Source organism: Schistocerca cancellata, chromosome 3 (assembly GCF_023864275.1).
Source record: "Schistocerca cancellata isolate TAMUIC-IGC-003103 chromosome 3, iqSchCanc2.1, whole genome shotgun sequence".
Classification (NCBI taxonomy): Eukaryota; Metazoa; Arthropoda; class Insecta; order Orthoptera; family Acrididae; genus Schistocerca; species Schistocerca cancellata.
This window is the reverse complement of record NC_064628.1, coordinates 658,182,584-658,198,028: the sequence shown is the minus strand read 5'-3', so window position 1 is coordinate 658,198,028 and position 15,445 is coordinate 658,182,584. Positions and strand designations below refer to the sequence as shown.

Here is a 15,445-nt window from a genome sequence, read left to right as displayed (position 1 = left end):
CGCGGGGGACCGCAGCGGACGCAGGTACATTAGAGTATTGGCGTGCCCCGGCCGGTGCTAGAAAGCAAGCAGGAAAACAACGCCAAGTCACAGCTGCCGCCTGGTTTTCCATTCGCCGATTTCCAACAATCACATGCAATAATGCAAACACCACTAAAAACGTCGGGTTTCCACCAATGAAAAGAAATAATGAAAACACCAATAAAGACTTCTAACATCCCTTCCCTTCATCCTAAAGAGCTTATCAAAATTAGATTACAGCTATGTATGCAAGTATATAACAAAAAAAGTTTTCTCAATCAGCAGTAAACAAAAAAAACCTGAAGAAGGCAGCTTGCAACACATACCGAAACGTCGGTAGTTTTATATACACTCCTGGAAATGGAAAAAAGAACACATTGACACCGGTGTGTCAGACCCACCATACTTGCTCCGGACACTGCGAGAGGGCTGTACAAGCAATGATCACACGCACGGCACAGCGGACACACCAGGAACCGCGGTGTTGGCCGTCGAATGGCGCTAGCTGCGCAGCATTTGTGCACCGCCGCCGTCAGTGTCAGCCAGTTTGCCGTGGCATACGGAGCTCCATCGCAGTCTTTAACACTGGTAGCATGCCGCGACAGCGTGGACGTGAACCGTATGTGCAGTTGACGGACTTTGAGCGAGGGCGTATAGTGGGCATGCGGGAGGCCGGGTGGACGTACCGCCGAATTGCTCAACACGTGGGGCGTGAGGTCTACACAGTACATCGATGTTGTCGCCAGTGATTGGCGGAAGGTGCACGTGCCCGTCGATCTGGGACCGGACCGCAGCGACGCACGGATGCACGCCAAGACCGTAGGATCCTACGCAGTGCCGTAGGGGACCGCACCGCCACTTCCCAGCAAATTAGGGACACTGTTGCTCCTGGGGTATCGGCGAGGACCATTCGCAACCGTCTCCATGAAGCTGGGCTACGGTCCCGCACACTTTTAGGCCGTCTTCCGCTCACGCCCCAACATCGTGCAGCCCGCCTCCAGTGGTGTCGCGACAGGCGTGAATGGAGGGACGAATGGAGACGTGTCGTCTTCAGCGATGAGAGTCGCTTCTGCCTTGGTGCCAATGATGGTCGTATGCGTGTTTGGCGCCGTGCAGGTGAGCGCCACAATCAGGACTGCATACGACCGAGGCACACAGGGCCAACACCCGGCATCATGGTGTGGGGAGCGATTTCCTACACTGGCCGTACAGCACTGGTGATCGTCGAGGGGACACTGAATAGTGCACGGTACATCCAAACCGTCATCGAACCCATCGTTCTACCATTCCTAGACCGGCAAGGGAACTTGCTGTTCCAACAGGACAATGCACGTCCGCATGTATCCCGTGCCACCCAACGTGCTCTAGAAGGTGTAAGTCAACTACCCTGGCCAGCAAGATCTCCGGATCTGTCCCCCATTGAGCATGTTTGGGACTGGATGAAGCGTCGTCTCACGCGGTCTGCACGTCCAGCACGAACGCTGGTCCAACTGAGGCGCCAGGTGGAAATGGCATGGCAAGCCGTTCCACAGGACTACATCCAGCATCTCTACGATCGTCTCCATGGGAGAATAGCAGCCTGCATTACTGCGAAAGGTGGATATACACTGTACTAGTGCCGACATTGTGCATGCTCTGTTGCCTGTGTCTATGTGCCTGTGGTTCTGTCAGTGTGATCATGTGATGTATCTGACCCCAGGAATGTGTCAATAAAGTTTCCCCTTCCTGGGACAATGAATTCACGGTGTTCTTATTTCAATTTCCAGGAGTGTATATTGACAATGCGGTCACAAACCCAGAAAATTTTTTATTGAATGTGACAATGGCTCATATTGTTTACGAGTTTAAAGCTGTGTTAGATATGCTGAGATGAATAATGGTTCGCTTTTGCACGATATTTCATCTGGAAATATAAGCTCAGCCACAGGCTCATAGAGAGCCTGATGATGGCATAATGGAACGCCGGAACTAGTTACCTCTGAAACAAATCAGATGAAATACAGCTTTTGGATTATTTATTGCTAGTTATGTTTCAGGTTGGTTTCTGTGATATTTCTTGTGCCTTGTAGGTGCATATGCGGGCTGAGGTTTATGTACAAAGGTCATGTTTATGGCAGTATTAAGAAGGCAAACACCCATGATCAGTCAAAACTGAAGCTACTGCTCTTATTGTTATGGTATTTATAACAAATATTTGATGTTTTAGGCAGCATATTTCGGAAGTTGCCTGGCACAGGCACTTTTTCATGCTGTTATTTTTTGATTATGATGCAAAAAGTATTTAAATCTGAGCCTTTATTAATAATTTATTGTTGAGTTAATATTTTATCTTCGAAATATTCTGTCTATGAATCCGGTGGTAGTAGGTGGTTGATCTGATAAAGTCAAATCTGTATCTGTGCGATGCTATTCATGCATGCCATCAATAAATGTGAAAGTCAATCAGACGATTCTACCCTTTAAACCTGAGGGCCCAACAGCATGTACTACTGGCACTGAAAATGCTTCACCCACCATTGCTGCAGAAACGCTGTAAAAACGCCAAACGAACGTCGGCCAAAGATCCCAAGACAGAAGCGAACAGACGACAGGACAAGAAGTGGACACGAAAGCATCTGCAGTTTTGTATGTTGGGTATGTTTCTGGATACCGAGAACGGTTTTTATCCTTTCATTATTTTGATCAGCATATATTAGTTTCAATAAAAATACGTGATAAGACTTTACTTTGTGGACACTCCTGATATGTGCTTACCCTAGCTTAGCCCGTCAGCAGAATGCTGTCAGTGTGACAGTGACACTTGTCTCACAGAGAGTTAAGCGTCTTTATAGCAAAGACTCGCTGTAGAAACCTTCTAAGACTCGGTACAAACTGGCTGTCATAAAGAAATAAATAGAGAGCAAAAAGTGGCATTTATTTCGATTTTGACATTTAATTTCAGTAACATGACACGTTTAGCGTGAGCACCAGCTGTTAGAGAAAGATAGGCGGTGAAATTACAATAAATAAGAACACCTAAGATTGAGGCAGATGGGCTGCAAAGTATGCTGGTGTAGTAGACCTTCAACTGTTGCGTTGAGAGTCGTCCCCGTGAAAGGTGGTATTTACGATGCCCTTGTCGTTCTTCACTGAGAATCCGTTTTCTGGAACAATAATAGTTATCTGAGTAAAGAAATTATTGTTTTTACTAAATAAAAGATGTTCACAGTTAATTGGAGATATAGTGTTGTAAGTGCGCTGCAACAGTGCTGTGGCATTCAACCTGTAAGGGAATAAATTAAACATACCCCTTAATAAATATCTTAGAGCCATCCTGTACATCGATTTATGTGGTTATTGATTTACTGTGCTAATCCACTTCAGAAGTTAATTTATATTAATTACATTAATTGGCTGTAAAAGTTGCAATTAGAGCGACATTTCTAGTTACTATAAAATAAAAGATAAGATGCATGAGCTGTAGAAATATAATCAAAATATAATTCCTCTAATAATTATAAAATTTATCTTATTCTCGAGCACAGCTAAGTCGATTGTATACATCCTTTACACAACATGCACAAAATAATTAATGTGTTTTCTTTACACTTTAAGTTCGAAAAGCAACGGTGAGTAAGCCCATCAATTAATAATCATCCCAAGGTCTCTTTTCTAGACATTAGCTATTACTTTGAGATAGAAAGAACATTGGCAGATGAACTTTTGTTGTATAGCAGTTCATTACCAGATGGTGCATAACTGAGGAGCTATAATACATAGCAGCACACGTGCCCTAGTAGGAATATCACTCACACTCTTCTCTGGCTTGGATCAGTTTATTTTTCCAGCATAAACGACTCATAACTTTTCATTTCGATTTTATTTTATATTTTGTTCTCTACAGTTCTCTGGTTGACAAGTCTTTCACAGCACATACTTCTTTTTCAAAAACTAACAGATATGACAGTACATTAACTAAACTGAGGTGACAAAAGTCATGGAACAGCTATATGGACATTTACAGATGGCGGCAGCATCGCATATGTACGGTATAAAAGGGCAGTGCATTGACAGAGATGTCATTTGTACTCCGACCGCACTACGGAAATTAACAGACTTTTAACGCGGAATAGTAGTTTGAGCTAGACGCATGGGACATTCCATTTTGGAAATCGTTGGGGAATTCACTTTTCCGATATCCACATTGTCAGAGCATGCCAAGAATACCAAATTTCAGGCATTACATCTTACCACGGACAACGCAGTGGTCGACGGCCTTTAGTTAACGACGGAGAGCAGCGGCGTTTGCGTAGAGTTGTCAGTAATAACAGACAACTGACACTGCGTGAAATAACCGCAGATATCAATGTGGGCTGTACGACGAACGTATTCGTTAGGACAGCGCGGTGGCATGAGGCGTTAATGGACTACGGGAGCAGACGACCGACACGAGTGCTTTTGCTGACAGAACAACATCGCCTCTCCTGGGCTCGTGACCATACCGATTGGACCCTAGACGACTGGGAAAGCATGGCCTGGTCATATGAGTCCCGATTGGAGTTGGTAAGAACTAATGGTAGGATTCGAGAGTGGCGCAGACCTCATGAAGCCAGGGACCCAAGCTGTCAACAAGGCACTGTGCAAGCTGGTGTGGGCCGTGTTTACATGAAATGGAGTGGGTTATTCGGTCCAACTGAACCGATCATAGACTGAAAAATGGTTATGATCTGCTACATGGAGACCGTTTGAAGCCATTTATGAATTTCATGTTACCAAATGACGACGGAATTTTTATGGAGGACAACGAGCCACGTCACTGGACCAGAATGGTTCGTGATTGGTTACATTCTGGACAATTCGAGCGAATGATGTGGTCACCCAGATCGCCCGAAATGGATCCAGTCGAACATTTATGGGACATAATAGAGAATTCAGTTCGTGCGCAATATGCTGCACCGGAAACACTTTCACAATTCTGGGCGGCTATAGAGGCAGCATGGCTCAATATTTCTGCAGGGGACTTCCAACGACTTGTTGATTGCATGCCAAGTCGATTTACTGCTCTACGCAAGGGAAAAGGAGGGCCGACACGATATTGGGAGGTACCCCATGACTTTCGCCCCCTCAGTGTATTGTCCTTACATATTTTTCTGCTGAGGCCACCGCTCGGGCAGACCCAATAAAAAAACTGCTTATTATTCTTGGTTAATAGATACGCTGAAATAGAATTACAAAGAAAGAGATGATGGACTTTTAGCTTAACGTTTTATAAAAACTAGGAAATACTCGTATATTGTGTGGAAACCGAATACAAGACGAATCTCTAGCATCTGCCTCAAGATGGACAGCTCAGTTGACACTGAAAGCTATAGCTTTATGAAATGAACGGAACTATACACAAGGAACCTTCTTTATGCCTTGAAATGAACCAGCTTACATCTTCCATAACGGAGCACACTAAAGTATGTGTGTACATACTAGTAAGTTAATTAGTACATAAACTACGATGGAAACTATCTCATTTCAAATATGTATCCATCATATACATTTCTCTTTTAATTTATATAACAGTGTGCCCTCTATTTTCAGACGTGCTTGGATATGTTGTCCGCTATTAGACAGTTTCACCACCGGCTGCTTTCTGTCACGTACCCCCTCGAGCATTAAAGTATGTGTGAATGTAGACTTTCCCGAAGTTTACTACTGGCGGAATCTTTTCGGCCTTCCATCCGAGTGGCTGCACTGAAATTCTGCGTCTCGATCATCTTCCGGTGAAGTGTCGAGATTACGTAGGCGTTTGATATGTAAACCTAAGCCATGGCTGACTCCATGGACAAGTTGAGCCACATGCCCCTGCGGCTGACAATCACATGTGGGCACTTCGAGATCACACTAACAACTGCACGACTCCAACCTAAACTCTTTTTCGATTATGTGGATGACACGTTCGTTGTGTGGGAACGTAGCAGAGGGCTCTGAGTGGGTTCCTGAACCACCTGAACAGCGTCCATCAAAACATACAATACTTGTTAGAGCTACTACAGAAGGGACGTCTTCCATTCTTAGCCATTCTGGTAAAAAGAAAGGCAGATGGTACCCTATGTCATGCAGTCTACAGAAAGAAGACTCACACCGCCATACATGCAACGAACTGTCATCATCTGGGGCAGAAGTACACTGTTCTAATAAGTGTGGTTCAAAAGGCAAATGCAATTTGTGACAAAGGACAGCCTCCAACTGAGCTTCAATACCTTAAAGATATGTTTTGCCAAAATGGGAACAGCTAATCGCAGGTTAGACGTGCATTGAAGAAAACGAGTGGTCAACAAAGACGTGCATTGAAGAAAACGAGTGGTCAACAAAGAAAAAAAAAAGAGAAAGAGAAACTCACCGCCGGCCGGAGTGGCCAAGCGGTTCTAGGCGCTTCAGTCTGGAACAGCGCGATGGCTACGGTCGCAGGTTCGAATTCTGCCTCGGGCATGGATGTGTGTGATGTCCTTAGGTTAGTTAGGTTTAAGTAGTTCTCAGTTCTAGGGGACTGATGACCTCTGATGTTAAGTCCCATAGTGCTCAGAGCCATTTGAACCATTTTGATTTCAGAAACTCACCTCCTTTGTATTGGGCTCATTCCAGCCAAAATGTTCTTGTCGGATATGCAGTCAGATAATACAAACATTTGCGGTCTACATGGCCTCCATCTTCGGGTGACAACCCTATTTGCTAATTTCGGTGGAACTGATTCATACCATGAACGGTGGTATCTCTTTGCTTCGTAGAAGGGTAGCAGAGCCTGAGCCAGGATTCGTTATCGCTGACTCCTAAGGCAAGTGAAGATACAGCGCTACAGAGGTGAAAACCGGACAAAAACGATGAATCGCTATGGGGTACCATTGTCAATACATTCTGCAGGCCGAGTCAATTACCACCATGGAGCGCTCTAATCTTGGCTAGCGGACGAAATACAGTTATAATATTGTATCTTTTTAAAATCCTTCCTACTTTTTTACGATATGCGGCCTGCCGATGGTAGGAAAGCCACCAATCTACATGTGTCATTAACTGGTTCCGACAAAAATCCAGACTCGAAAGCCATTCTGCTTGAACACAACTTAAGGTGTTCCAGCTTCCTATGTCTGGGATGGAATAAGCCCTTTTTGCCACGGTGCGTTGGTACAATGGATGACAACTCGTTTCACATAGACACTGATGCGGATGCATAGGTTTTCGATAAACATTGTGTCACAGAGTACCATCTCCCTTTCTGTTGACCAATACGCCTGGAAACGAAGATTTCAATCCGTTTCGATCTCAATCGCGAACAATTAAAATGATTCAGGCAATTTTTCAGAGCGTCTATTCCATATGGTCACACTATAAACGCATCATCGGCATACATCCAGAAACATTTAGGATTCTGGTGGACGTGCTGTTGGTCTTCTGCGGCGTATAAAATGGCCGCCGTTCGTGGTATGAATCAATTCCGGCGACACTAGCAAACACGGTTCACACCTGAAGATGGTGACCAGATGGACCGAGAGGAAATATTGCGTCTAGGTGATCGTATGATCAGGTTGCACACCCGACAAGAATGTCATCAGTTAATATGCCGGAGAAGTCTAGGTACTTACAGTTTTTTTACCATCCTCCGGATATTCATAGGTTGCGATGTGTCCGATGGAGACAACTAGGAGGCCTGTGTCGACCCAAAATACGCAGCCGTCTGTTCACCATTAATTTGGGCTCTAGATATCCATCACTAAATAAGATTATGAACTCCCCTGTCATCGTGGAACACGAAGAAGAAAAAACCTGGAAATGAACCTATCAGTGGAACTGTATTCTCTTCGCCGACGAGTGAACGATTTGTCTGACGCCTGATGAGCGTCGTAGAAGAGTGTGGCGGCGGACAGGTGCCGTTGCAGGTCTCAGGCTTACAGACCAACATGTTCATCATGTACATGGATCAGTTATGTTTTAGGTCAGTATCGTATACAGATGTCAGACGCCTCCCCCCACTGTAGGGGGTAATTTGAAGTATGTGAGGTATTGTGACAGGATCCTCCATGATATTCCTCATTTCTACATTCAACAATTCGGTGGCTGGTTTGTCTTCCAAGAGGACAATGCACGAGTGCCTGTCGTCCACCTTGTGAACATATTCTTCTGTGCCACAGGAATCCACAGAATAGAAGTGGTCAGCAAATGATCCCTACTCAGCATACTTGGGACTAATTGAAGCTTTCAGCATGTAGTCGTAGGAGCTCTCCTCATGCATTGAAAGACCTCAGGGACCCTGACAGCGAAGACTGGAACAGAGCAGCAAGAAGGCCAGCGCAGTCGTGCTCTGTCGGAGGAGCAGAAAGCAGCCGCAGCCCTCACCTGTGGGTGGGACGTTCCAAGGCTGCTCCTCGGAGGTGGTGAAGACGGCGTAGAGGACGTAGCCCGCTACCAACACCGCTGCTGCCATGTAGAACACCATGTTCCACGTCGCCCGTGTCGGCTGTTGACATACGAGAAGAACGTAAGCACGAATCCCCAGTAGCGACCATATTCTGACCAATCATCAAGGTAAGGATTACAAAACAAATTTGTCATGATTATAATTAAACATCTCGAACTGCTGGTATAAAAAATAGCATATTTTCGTAAGCTTCGAAATTTTGATGTTATGCACTTTCTTCACAGCAAAAGATTTCGACTTCACTCCGTTACTAAAGCTTGTCCACTATGAACATGAGTCGAGATGATGTGGTCGCTGTATGTGCAGTAGAGGAATGGAAAGTAAAGGGAAAAGATGGGTGGGAAACTAGTGACACTCAGTCACACAGGATATTGTGGAAATGCAGTGGCGAAAGTCGAAAATTTGTGCCCAATAGGGACTCGATCCCGGATATATTGCTTTCATGAGCAGTTACCTTAACTGGTTCGGTCATCCAGACACGATCCCTGATCGAACCAAATTTCCAACTTATCCCATGCTTGCAATTCAGCGTCCCTCTTCCTATTCGCAGATTATTGATTCCCGTAGGAGTTTGGGAAAGGGACAGTGGGAAATGTGACTTGCTGTCACACAGACTATCGCGGAAATGCAATGGCGAAAGATGAAAACTTGCATAGACCAAGTGTAGAAGTAAAAAAGTAATTAATTACATTCTTTCAGTAGCTAGCAGTAATTGAGACTACCTATTTGTTCTTGTGCTTACCTGCTTAGCGTATTATATTAGCCAACAGGTATTTTCTGCAGTTATAACCTTGGTCAGGTTAGTATTCCTACATCACCTAATTTAGCTCTAAATAGGAAGCTAAACTACCTGTTTCGGATGTTATTTTTTAGCCGCATATGCTTAGCCATGTAAACAACATTACGGCACTCAATTTTAGAGTTCACGGTTCCGTTTTAGGTGCCTATTTTGATGGATATATATGTGTGTGCTCGTGTGTGAAAAATAACATTACGATACTTGACGCAAATGTTGTTTTGTTTGTGATGACGCCGTATTATTGTAGACATTTTAGACTTTGAGAGAAGATTGTGACACTTGACAACCATCACTGAACAATTTAGAAGTAGAAAATATTTAATCAGCCCTTTCAGGCACATAAGAAAATTGAAGCGCTAGTGATTGAAATTTATGCATTTCTGTGATAACCGGAGTGTTTATAAACGAAATATATTATTGTTTCAGACATTTTTATTTGTAGTTCTAAAAAGAATTCTGGGACATATTTGTATATATAAGAACTGCATAATTCCTTTCTCGACTTGAATAATTGCCATTTAGACTTCTTGCAATGTATTATCAAAACTCTAAGAATGATATTGTTATTTCAATCCTTCTTCTGCTGACAATTTTGGACCTATTACATACCCATTTTTCCACTGATGTCAAGAAGAGCGAAGGAAATTCACAGATAATACTTAATTTTTGTCTTTCTGTCAGTCTCGTAAGTCACTTTCTTCCGATCCATGAGATTCAACCCTCCAATTCACTTGCTGTACTTTCTTATCATTAAGGGAGACTGATCTTTTCAGAAGACTCAGACTGACGCCTCGTCACAGCTGTACGTGATATTGAGGAATTAAAATTAGTTAGTAGATAAACTGGCTTGCTATACATCCTCTTCACGATTGTCAGCCCAATGCTACTAAAACAGTATGTACCACTTCTTTTCATTTAAATGCCTGGAGGGAATGACTTCTTGATCTTTCTACGGTTGGTGCATGCTGTTCCACCCCTTCTCACACTTTCTAAAGCAAAGTAATACTGCAAAGCGGGAGAGTTAAAAAATATCTACATAAACATCACATCCAAGTTCAGGTATAAATTTTGTCCGTTGTAGAACTGCTGACTCACTGAGGCCTACTTCAAAGCCTGACATTTTTCCGCCAGTGTATAAATCAAACTCACGTAAATAACCTGTTTCTGAATCACATCTGCACCATATTTCGAAACCCCATTTGATCGGCTTTTTCAGGACTTTCTATGACAACATATTCACTTACATTTTCCATGTATCCTTCTAGAAACATTTTATCGTCTACATCTAGTAACAGATTATCTTCATTATCACATACATAATCCGTTCCTAAATCACACCTGCATCAATTTTGAAACACCATATGATTGGCTTTTTCAGGACCTTGTATGACATGATGTTCACCTCCATTTTCCATATCTCCTTCCAGAAAAAAATTTATCCTCCTCGTCCAATAACTGGTTATCTTCGTCATCACTGTTGAAAACTTCCAAAATCTACATAACGCTTTCATCGATGATAAAGAAACCTCTTTTTCTGAGCACATGAACTAAAAGAAACTCGAAATTATACAAGTACAAGGATTTTTTTTGCTTACATAAATAAAAGCGAAGGTAATATATTTACACACAGAAAATAACTCTTTTATGTTTGTATGCTATGGTTTTCGTAACATCCAGGGTAATTATTAATTTAAAATTTAAATCTAAATCCAAATCATCTAGTTCATTCTCCGACCAGTAACTTGATAAATGCAAGGAAAGTTTGTTCTGGAATTCTAATACAAATCAATTTGTTTCCTTTAAACTATCACTTGCATGGCCTTCACAATTAATTCAGTTCCTTGTGAATTTTAATTTGCCCTTTATTTCCTGCATACACTGTTGTTACTGCAATACACATCTTCTTGGATGTAAGTCACCAAATATTCTGCCCAAAATTTTTACAGAATTTCTTTATAAAAGTTTACAATTTTAGTAAATGAGTGGTTGTTAAACGTTTTTATTCCGTCAATTTTAAACTCTTTCTTTGCTAGATGCACAGTATTCAGTCCACCACATTTAGCTTCAATGAAATTATCTTTTTAAGCAGATCCAAATGGGCCAGGCGCTTTATAAACAGAGTGTTTGGGTTACCTTTAACTAAATAAACTTTCATGAATCTATCATTTTTGTCAGTGCTCCATTGCTATTTATAGCAAATGATAATATCGTAAGTTCTCCACTTGTCTCCAGATTTTTGCATACACTGTGTTTAAAGAAAATTATAAACCTTGATTACACCTCTGCAATGGCTTCTCTTACTTTCCAATAACAGTTCATGTTTATACTTTGTGGTAACTGTCTTCGACATATACTCCAGTTTTCGTTATTTGAGCTCGACCTCTTCCATTTTCTTTTTCATACACATAACATATAAACTGTAGTTAAAGGTCGAATTTACGGCATGGCTTAAGATTGTGTGATACATTTATTCCTTTTCTTAAGATCTATGGATTAACGTTATTAACGGGATCTAGCCCTAATTCGGCAAAATCTATATTTGATGGTATGCAACGTCCTAGAAAAATATGTTTCTCTAGCCTTAATGTAGCACTTCTGTATAACAAAAAACAATCGCTCCAGATAGCAAATGGTGCTTATTTTTTTGGTAACAGTTTGTTATAGGTAGACGCTTTTCAAGCCAGTATGTATCTCCATTGATGACGTGTAGGGTCGATGTATGGAGCTGGAGCACATGCTAAGAGGCACCTCTAAATGTACAGACATCAAAAAACGTTTTGCATCACCTTGATTCCAAGAGTTCCGGAACCTGTACAGAAAATTGGAATAGAGATCAACATAAACATCATTTCCGCCCTTTTTATTGCTTATGGAAACCACACATTGCATGTTGTACCACCATACAGCGAGACCTTCAGAGGTGGTGGTCCAGAATGCTGCACACACCGGTACCTCCAATACGCAGTAGCACGTCCTCTTGCATTGATGCCTGTATTCGTCGTGGAATACTATCCTCAAGTTCATCAAGGCACTGTTGGTCCAGATTGTCCCACTCCTCAATGGCGATTCGCCGTAGATCCTCAGAGTGGTTGGTGGGACACGTCGTTCATAAACAGTCCTTTTGAATCTACCCTAGGCATGTTCGATAGGCTTCATTTCTGAAGAACGTGCTGGCCACTCTAGTCGAGCGTTGTCGTTATCCTGAAGGAAATTATTCACAAGATGTGCGCGATGTCGTCCATGAAGACGAATGCCTCGCCAATATACTACCCATATGGTTGCACTATCGGTCAGAGGAGGCATTCATGTATCGTACAGTCGTTACGGCGCCTTCCATGACCTCTAGCGGCGTACGTCGGCCCCACATAATGTCACCACAAAACAGCAGGGAACCTCCACCTTGCTGCACTCGCTGGACAGTGTGTCTAAGGCTTTCAGCCTGACCGGGATGCTTCCAAAAACGTCTCCGAAGATTGTCTGGTTCAAATGGTTCAAATGGCTCTGAGCACTATGGGACTTAACATCTGTGGTCATCAGTCCCCTAGAACTTAGAACTACTTAAACCTAACAAACCTAAGGACATCACACACATCCATGCCCGAGGCAGGATTCGAACCTGCGACCGTAGCAGTCGCACGGTTCCGGACTGAGCGCCTAGAACCGCGAGACCACCGCGGCCGGCAAGATTGTCTGGTTGATGGCATATGCGACACTCGTCAGTGAAGAGAACGTGGGGCCAATCCTGATCGGTCCATTCGACATGTTGTTTGGCCCATCTGTACCGCGCTGCATGGTGTCGTGGTTGCAATGATGGACCTCGCCATGGACGTCGGGAGTGAAGTTGCGCATCATGCAGCCTATTACACACAGCTTGAGTTGTAACATGACGTCATGTGGCTGCACGAAAAGCATTATTCAACATGGTGGCGTTGCTGTCAGGTCCCTCCGAGTCATAATCCGTAGGTAGCGGTCATCCACTGAAGCAGTAGCCCTTGGGCGGCCTGAGCGAGACATGTCATCGACAGTTCCTGTCTCTCTGTATCTCCTCCATGTTCGAACAACATCGCTTTGGTTCACTCCGAGACGCCTGGACACTTCCTTGTTAAGAGCCCTTCCTGGCACAAAGTAACAATGCGGATGCGGTCGAACCGTGTACCTCCTTCCTGGTGGAATGACTGGAACTGATTCAACTGTCTGATCCCCTCCGTGTAATAGGTGCTGCTTATGCATGGTTGTTTACATCTTTGGGCGGGTTTAGTGACATGTCCGAACAGTCAAAGGGACTGTGCCTGTGATAAAAAATCCACAGCTATCTTCAGGAGTTCTGGGAACCAGGGTGATGCAAAAATTTTTTTGATCTGTGTATGATCGCTGTTATTCCAGTTACGCTTTCAGAAATTATTAACTTATATGTAATACTTGTATCGTCCCTGTTGGAACAAATTGCAGATTACTATAAAATACAACACAACAACTATTCTGTAAGCTATTCAATAATTTACATTACATGGAAGTGATTGGGATAGAGTACAGTGAAGCACATTTTAAATGCTGTTTGTTGGCATTTCATACAGTTAAACAGACTACTACAGGTTCAGACACACCACCCATTCCGTAGTTGTAAACAGTAGCTTCCAGTCTCGTAATACTGTTCTTTACCAAAGGAAAACGTAAGACTTCCTCATAGTCACATATCAGGACACTTTATGAAATCAAGAAGGTGATTGCCTATATCTTTGTAAGGCCCAACGGTACCTACCGGCCGCAGGATCATCCACAGCCCACAGGTGTAACTGGATCGTATATGGAGGGGCATGTGGTCAGCACACTGCCCTCCCGGCCATATATCAGTTTACGTGACCAGAGCCGCTACTTCTCAATCAAGTAGCTCCTCAGTTTGCCTGACAAGGGTTGAGTGCTCCCCGCTGCAGAGCAGATGATCACCATTTCAAGTGCTAGCCTAGTCTGACAGCACTAAACTTTGATGATCTGTTGGGAATTGGCGTTACCACTGCGACAAGGCCGTTGGCTGATGTTAGGTAGTTGTATATCTTTATTAAATCGTGTTACATGACTGATTGGTTGTGGCAGAACTGCGAAGTAGCTGGAACAATATATATGATACAGTGGACAACACCGGAAGTTCCATGAATCGTGTGGCAGATTTGTAGTTGTCTATAAGGAGATAACAATGTCACACTGAATGTAAGTAAATGTTGTGTAATGTTCATAAGTAGACCAAGAAATCCAATACTATATGATTACACTATTGACGAAAAATTAATATAAACAGAAGCAACCGTGAAATACCAGCAAGTACCGTCTGTACTGACCTGAAGTGAAATTACCACATAACACGCAAATTGGGAAAAAGCTGATGACAGGTTAAGCTCCATTGGAGGAATCTTAAAGAAATGTAATCAATCCACGAAAGAAGGGGCTTACAAAACATTTGTTGACCGTTTTTTTGAGGTTTGCTCGTCAGTTTTGGGCCCTTACCAAGTTATATTAATAGAAGAGCTAGACAAGATCCAACACGGTGAAGCACGCACGTTCTAAACAAACTCCAGTGATAGATGCTACAAGAGGGATCTTGTGCCCCAGGAGAGGATTACTGTCGTAAATCTGAGGGAAAAAGTTCTAGAAAGAGTCAGGTGACATTTACTTCCTCCTGCACGTATCTTGCAAAATGGCCACAACAAGAAAATCTGAAGAATTAGTGCTACTGTGGGGGTTTACCGACAATCCTACTTTCCACCCTCCATTCTTGAATGGAAAAGGGGCAGAAATTAAATGATAGAGGTAGCAGAAGTTCCATCTTTGTAATGTAAGTAATGGATTTGTTTATAAAATAAATATTGTTTTCTGCTGGCAGTCACGATTTTCTTTTTAAACTATGGACTGCATAGCAAAGGCAGGTGCACGATGTTTCTCTACTGCCGATCACGATTTTCTTTTGTACATATGGACTATGTAGCAATGGCAGATCCATGACTTCTTTTTAAGAGAACGTCAGTGTAACCATCTTCCTTTGCAAAGGAATCAGTGGCAGTAGGGGAAAATAATACGTTTTTCTAATTCTAGTCACAATTTTCTTTTAAATTAAAGTGAGTGTTTCCACCGGTAGGTGTCCAGATAGTATATGCACAATGTCACTCACACATCCCATTACAAGAAACTAAGAG

The 15,445-nt window shown here is 43.0% G+C and overlaps 1 protein-coding gene across 1 annotated transcript in view; it reads right to left on the bottom strand.

Annotated features, from left to right (window-relative positions):
* Positions 1-2,936: 2,936 nt before the first annotated feature.
* Positions 2,937-15,445, bottom strand: part of LOC126175620 (sialin-like) — a 97,887-nt gene continuing 85,378 nt past the window's right edge. The window contains exons 9-10 of the mRNA XM_049922504.1: positions 8,380-8,500; positions 2,937-3,164 (exon numbers count right to left, since the gene is read on the bottom strand). Of these exons, the coding sequence (XP_049778461.1) occupies positions 3,085-3,164; positions 8,380-8,500 (201 nt within the window). The 3' untranslated portion in view covers positions 2,937-3,084. The remainder of the gene's footprint in view (positions 3,165-8,379; positions 8,501-15,445) is intronic.